Source organism: Corylus avellana, chromosome ca1 (assembly GCF_901000735.1).
Source record: "Corylus avellana chromosome ca1, CavTom2PMs-1.0".
NCBI classification, from domain to species: Eukaryota; Viridiplantae; Streptophyta; class Magnoliopsida; order Fagales; family Betulaceae; genus Corylus; species Corylus avellana.
In genome coordinates this window covers 14,059,245-14,066,785 of record NC_081541.1, presented here as the reverse complement: position 1 = coordinate 14,066,785, position 7,541 = coordinate 14,059,245, and the positions used below count along the sequence as shown (strand labels likewise).

The 7,541-nt window shown below is 35.6% G+C and overlaps 1 protein-coding gene across 1 annotated transcript; it reads left to right on the top strand.

Moving 5' to 3' along the window:
- The first annotated feature begins 2,439 nt into the window (after nucleotides 1-2,439).
- LOC132189666 (protein SRG1) lies at nucleotides 2,440-4,614 on the top strand. Its single transcript, XM_059604431.1, has 4 exons — nucleotides 2,440-3,270; nucleotides 3,357-3,604; nucleotides 3,694-4,021; nucleotides 4,130-4,614. Exons 1-4 carry the CDS (start codon nucleotides 3,022-3,024, stop codon nucleotides 4,376-4,378), a joined length of 1,074 nt encoding a protein of 357 aa, XP_059460414.1. The 5' UTR covers nucleotides 2,440-3,021; the 3' UTR covers nucleotides 4,379-4,614.
- Nucleotides 4,615-7,541: the final 2,927 nt, after the last annotated feature.

The following is a 7,541-nucleotide window of genomic DNA, read 5'->3' as shown; positions in this document are numbered from 1 at the left end:
AGGGGGAGAATGGGATGGTCGAACCACCCCATTGTATTTTTTAATAAATTATTTTATTATTTTATTTTATATTTATTTTTAAATTTTAAATAATATTTTATTATTTTATATTAGATGGGACATATGGCAGGTTGGTCGCTGTTGGATGGAAATCAATGGCCAGAATTTCAAAAAAAAAATTCATGGGCAATTTTCTTTGTTGAATAATCAAAGAAACATTTTTTTTAACTAACAATAAACATCAACAAGATTGAAATAAGATGAATATACCTTATTGGAAAAATTCCAGCAAGTAAGAACTTCATTAAACACATAAAACAATGTCCAGTAAACATTTTTCAGCAATATATAATTGTAAATATAACACCCTAACATGTTTCTAGGCATCACACATTGCAAACGACATGTTAGGATTTCAGAACAATTGTAGAAACAAAATTATTAGAAGATTTTTTTTTTTTTTAAAAAAATCATTAATTGATAAAGAAAAACTCAATTTGATTTCTCGAATAAAATACCATTAAACATTCTAAGACTATAATTTTAAGGAAATAATCTCTGGTCAATCTAAAAGTTCACGTGTTGTCACATTATAGTAGAAATTTGGAGAGGCTTTTTTGCTTTTATTTATTTATTTATTTTTGTTTTGCTTTATGTAAGATAAGAGAGAAAAAGAGGACCACCGGCCTCAAAAGGCACATGACTTTATTTTATCAAGACGTGCATAGGGGGCTTTCCGACACTACTTTGACTATCCAATCCTCATCCTTTTTATTTATTTATATATTTTGTTATATAGTTAATCATGAATATAAATATAATTGTTCGGTGCACTATGTGCTATTTAAACTGCAAAAAATGTATTAGTCCAAAGGCATTGAGAGTTTTACAAAAAATTAATCACTTCATGTGGTAAGTAAAAAAGAATAAATTTGTCCATACGGGTAGAAAAATTGACAAACGAGCCCTTCCAGTGGCCAAATGGAAAAATAAAAATAAAATTGAAGGTGGCCAAAGCACCCCATTCGTCATGGGGTAGTTTGGCAATCCCATTTGATTGGCTTAATTCATGCTGATGTGACACATTAATGGATTCGGTCAACTTAGAACCTATATGAGATTGTGTTAGAGAGAATAAAAAGTACTTTTAATACATATGTGAAAAGTTGTACCAAATAAAAAGCGGTAGAAAAAAAAAAAATACAAAGGTACTTCTAAAAAGCTTAAAATTGAAGCTGTTTTTTACTTTAAAAACTTTACTTCCCAACATAATCCTAAACATGCTCTTAATTTTCTAAGAACAATGACTAATTTGTTCTTTTTTTTCTTGCCTCAAGAAGCGATTAATCACTTTTTAAAACTCGCCAAACTATTTGTTAAAAGCCCTTTAAATTAATTGGTCCAATGGCATTGAGAAAACGATGAAAAACTAGTGTGGGGATTTCAAATATTCTAGAATTGACATTGATTGAGATGGAGTGTAGTTTTGGATAAAGAAAAGAAAAAAGGGGTTTAGTTTAGACAAGTAGCATGTGCATGGTGAATAGTAAGATTACATTTTGTCCAAAATGCAATGCATATAGTGATGGTGCATTCTGCCCCAATTCTCCAACACATTTTTCCATATTGGACTTCACTTTCCCCCCCACGCTTCTTGAAAGGAAAAGGGATTTTTTTACTTTCCAAGATTCTCAAGGACGATTTTCCTATTTCTCTTTGGAGACACCTTTCTATTCCATGTGAGGACTACTCCACAGGACCACATGCATATCTTATCATCCAAAATATCACTTTCATCCTTCCATTTACATTATTTCTGGGTTATTATATATATATATATATATATAACAATTTTTAAGAGGTTTAACCGATAACGGTTCTTAGAAATTTTCTGACCGTTGTTAGGGAGAGAAACACCAAACTACGTGCTTGATAAAATATCCTAAGAATATATTGTAGATTCTCCTTTAACATTTTATGTGGGTGACACTTTCTCTGGCAGTAGGGCTAAGTGGGGGGCTCAGTAGCACTATTCATACACAAATAATATATATAGCAGCATATTAGAGTTTTTTGTTTTTTTGTTTTTGGTTTTCCCTGAAGGATCTAGAGAGATACAAAATAGACGGTCTTAGAAAGCGTGGACCCTTAAAAGTAAGGGGAACGGTAGACAAAAGCATGATGACAGCAACACTAGATCTGGTCTGCAGAGATGGAGACAATGAAATGGCCCCTACTTCTACCACTCACATAAGTCTGCAGCAAGGGACAATTATCAGTACCACTACTGCTAGATTGCCAGCTCTTTATGTAATAAACAAATGAAAAAGAATCACACGTTCTTTCATAGAGATGAAAATGTCACACAAGTCACATACAAGCAAGAACCCCCCAGCCCCCCCTCCCCCAAAGAAAAAAAAATGTTGTGCAGCAGAAATGTCTATATATGTGTCAGTTGGCTGATTCAATGGCCTTTTGTGTGTTTCAATCTCATCCATATGCACATCTTGATGTGATGCAGGACGAAAAATAAATTATCGGGTCTTTTAGTTTTATCTTTTATTTAAATTTTAAGAGTTATGTTATTTTGCAATTCAATAATGAGCTTGGCCCAAATTTAGTCAATTTATTAGGGTGAGAGTTTTGTCGGTGTACGTCTATTCAAGTGTTATTTCGTACTCCAATGGAAATATGTTAGAATTGATGAATAAACAAATTTTATTTCCTTTGGTTGGTGCGATGCCAAGTTTTTATCGTTCATGTTCTTGATCTGTTTGCGTGACAATTCTTGTTTCTCCATCACGTCTGTTTTGCATATGGAGTTAAAAGTATATACGACTTAATTTCATAAAGTGCATAATGTGGGCCACCCACAAATCACACTCAAATTTTGTGTTCAAAAATCCTCAACAAAGTGCTTGGATGTATTTTTTTTTCCCTCCCTCTATAAATAGAGGAGTTTTAAGTGTAGTGGTACCAAGTAGCTAGATTTCTTATTGTTAACCTCTAAATTCTGTTTCCATGGCCCCAGTACCCCATTTCCCCATCAAGGTTGGGCACATAGACGATGTCCAAGAGCTAAGAAAGGGCAAGCCAACTACAATTCCAGAAAGATTTGTAAGGGATATGGCAGAGAGGCCAGAACTAAGCACAGCTCTGTCATCATCACCAACTGACATTCCCATTGTTGATTTCTCCAAGCTTGTAAAAGGAAGCAAAGATGAAGTTTTGCAACTTGCAAACGCCTGTGAGAAGTGGGGATTCTTTCAGGTATAATATACATATTACATATAGACCTTAAGAAAATGGTGATCATTTTACTTTGTAATTAAGCTAATGTTTTACTCTTCTGTTAGGTAATTAATCATGAAATTGAGCCTTCTTTGCTTGAGAGCATAGAGAAGGTGTCCAAGGAATTCTTCATGCTGCCAGTGGAAGAGAAACAAAAGTACCCAATGGCCCCAGGGACAGTTCAAGGATATGGGCAGGCGTTTGTGTTCTCAGAGGATCAAAAGCTGGATTGGTGTAACATGTTTGCTCTTGGGCTTGAGCCCCCATTCATAAGGAATCCCAAACTATGGCCAACAAATCCTGCCAAGTTCAGGTAAAAGTTGTGGTGTGCTTAATATTCCTGTAATCTGCAATCTTTTGGTTAATTACTGAACACTCATGTATATATTTTTGTCTCTGCAGTGAAACTGTAGATGTTTACTCAAGAGAAGTGAGAAAAGTTTGCAAGAATCTGTTGAAATATATAGCCATGAGCCTAGGCTTGAGAGAAGACATCTTTGAAGAGATGTTTGGGGTGGCTGTGCAAGCCATAAGGATGAACTACTACCCACCATGTTCAAGACCTGACCTTGTTTTAGGTCTAAGCCCACATTCAGATGGAAGTGCTCTCACAGTGTTGCAGCAAGGAAAAGGCAGCTCAGTAGGACTTCAAATCCTTAAAAACAACAGATGGGTGCCTGTTCAACCCATCCCAACTGCTCTTGTAATCAACATTGGTGACACCATAGAAGTAAGAGATCTGAGATTTTCATTTATATATATATATATCTTCTTTGTTCAAAGATCAACATGTCTAATTAACTAGGATGATCTTTCATGATTTTCAAATTTTTTTCAGGTTCTTACAAATGGGAAATACAAGAGTGTGGAGCATAGAGCAGTGACTCACAAGGAGAAAGATCGACTGTCAATTGTCACATTTTATGCTCCTAGCTATGAAATAGAGGTTGGGCCGATGGCAGAATTGGTGGATGAAAGCAACCCATGCAAGTATAGACGATACAATCATGGAGACTACAGTAGACACTATGTAACAAACAAGCTGCAAGGCAAGAAAACCCTGGATTTTGCCAAGATTCAGGCCTAGAGAATTCAATCTAAGAAGGCCCCACCTTGGGAGATGCCCATTATTGGACTTTTGTGTAAAATATAAAAAATATACTATGATTAACTTCCACTTCCCTACGTGTTGGAAATAGAATATTACCAAATCACTGCTAGTTAGTGGCTATGCATATGTCATTGGAGTGCACTGTTCATGTATGTAGCTCTTATTTGTGTAAGCTGTCAAATTAATGGAAGATTTTCTTGTCAAATTGTCTCTGTTGTGAGGACTTCGATGAATTAGCAGCTGTAAGCTGTGAATCAAACAGAAGGAGATGCCACTTTCACTGTTTTCTCTGTAAGATTCCTAATAAGGAAAGAAGCAAGCAATCATGTGGGGGGATCCCCCCAACAACACCACCACCCAATATTTTGAAAGAATCAAACAGAAGATGGACAAAATCATCTGTTTTCCATTGCTCAAGGCCAGGGAAAGAGCTTTTTGTTAGTGGTGGGAGGGAGCAGAGGCCCACAAATTATATATGCATGTTTGATTTTATTCATATTACTGGTGTGAGGAAAGCACTAAGTGAGCAACTTGTGATGATTCTAAGCAGAATGACATTAAAGTGGTAGCAATAAGTAGAGCACAAAACAAAGCTTAAACATCCTTGACATAAGATACGAAGTAAGCAAAGGGAATAAAGGGAACAAAGGTATATATGTATTATTATAATTGCAACCACCTACGTTGTGGTTCACTAGGAAATTAAAATAATTATTACTTCAATTTCAGCTAGTTGAGACCAAGTAAGCAAAGGAATTGATGACCATCAATGATTGTGGTTCGGTGACCTAGAGTGTGGGTTCGACTCTCGAAATAAGAATTCACTTATCTTATTAGTGTTAGCCACTTTGGGTCAATAATGTCTTGATAGGGTTAGGTTAGGCTATAACTCAACCGGACTTAAGAGAGAGCTATCAGTTTTTCACTGTCTAGAGTCCTTCTGTCATTGGTTCCTAGCTATTATGATTATGCTCAGGTAGAATAGCTACTCTGATTGCCCCTCCCACCTTTTTTTGAATAGTAAAAAAAACAAAGGAATTGATGATGCAATTAGATTTGTGAAATATGGGTTGAAAAATTACCTAGTCAAAGATGACCTATGCAACTAGAATGATGTGTTGAGTTGAACTAATTAGCCGAGACTCCAGAGGCATATATAAATAATTAAGTAGCTAAATATTATGATGCAATTAGTCTAGTGGGTAAAAAAGATGACATAGTATGAAGCTGAGGTAGGCAGCATGCTTTAAATGATTATCTCCACTCCCATTACTCCAGCAGCCCATGCGAAAAAGAATCAGCTTACATTATTATATTAATGTAAATTTTTTTATTTTTTGGGTAACTTTACATTGGTGAATTGTCGTGTGAACAAACTACAATTATCACTCTTAAAAACCAGCTTGCAAGATTAGGATCGTAACATAGGTCGCCCTCTTCATGATTCGACTACAAAGCCGCAACCCATTCGATCCATACTTGACGTGGTGGTTGGTTTTGATACTAAATGATACAAGTTTTATGTAGAACTCGCTCCTAAAAACTCGATTGCAAGAAGATGGTGCTCAAGAGCTTATATTCGCATGATTACTAATATATTTAAGCCATGTGGGACGCTTAAGATCATAACATAGCGTCTAAATAATTCCAGAGAAACATTTTTTTCAAGGGAATTGAGTTATTTGCTCTATTATAAGAAACTTGTTACCCCTTCCATTCTCGGATCTTAAAACTCAAGAACAAGAAAGCAAATCGAGTGTAACTCTAATATCATGTAAAACTCATCCTTAAAAATTGGATTGCATGGAGATGGTGCTCAAGCCAGAGCTTATATACGAATGATTACTAATATATTTAAGGCATGTGAGACACTTAAGATCATAATAACTAGCGTCTAGATAATTACAGAGAAACATCTTTCGAAGCAGATTGAGTTGTTTTCTCGATTATAAGAAACTTGTTACCCCTTCCAATCTTGGATCTTAATACTCAAGAAGAAAGCAAATCGAGTGTAACTCCAACAGTGGAACAACCTTTTAATTTTGGTGAGGCTAGAACACATGTTTGACTCATTCATGGCTTTTGAAAAATGACAACACCGGCCACTAGCTAAAACCCTAGTGCTCACGCAAGTAAAGGTGTGCTGTTCCTAACTTGCATTACCATTAGTTATTGTGGGAACTTCACCACCTCTCCCCCAAACTAAATATCTTTTTCAAGAAATCTTTTGGGGCTAATTGGGTGGCAAGAGGAGGGTGATCTCATCAAATGGGTCCCAAATTCCATGCTTGAGAGAAGCTTGAATTGCCCACACCAAACATGCATGCTTAAAGAAATAATTTGTTGAAGACCAAAATGTTGAACCATTGGAAGAGAGAAAAGCCACACAAAAGAGTAGGAGACCCATTTGTTGCTTCGAGCTTGGGAATGTCAAGAGAACCGTTAAGTTTGCTCCATTCACTTTCGTGTTTGCATAAAACAAAATTGAAATTTTGGCACTTCTGTTTGTTCATACACATTCATTGAACCACCTTGCTTGCAACACTTCTTTTACACGTGTGTTAATCAAGCACCAACTATAACCATCAGTCCCATATTTGGAATAATGAGGAGTAGCTCACGTAGAGTGAGTGTTTTATAAAAATAGTCATTAGTTTTAAGTCACACATTGTTTAGTTACTAAGTGAAAGTGAGTTTTATAAGAAATTTTAGGGAAGTTTCAAATTGACTAGTCATTTTATGGTCATGGTGTATATGTGGCTAATGTTTTTGGACAAAAAACGTGTTACATTTTTTTAATAGGTATGAGACACATATCACTTTATTATATTGGTTTGTATGAATTAGCTACAAATTTGCCCAACATTTTTTCGTTGGTCATGGCCCTATAACAACCAAAACTGTTAATGGTAAAATGGTTTTAATTCCTCTCATTGTTTGGAATCTGTGTTCACCCTTAGGGTTGCAAGAAGTTACTCTTGCACATTTTACTAATCACAATTTGATTGCCTGCCTAGTGCCTAAGGTCTTATGCCGTGTCAAATTGGTTAAAAAAGCACTCAAATTTTCATCATCATGCATGACCAAATTGCAAATCTTAGTGAAAGCTAGCTGCTTTCCATTTTTGCATCTCACGGCT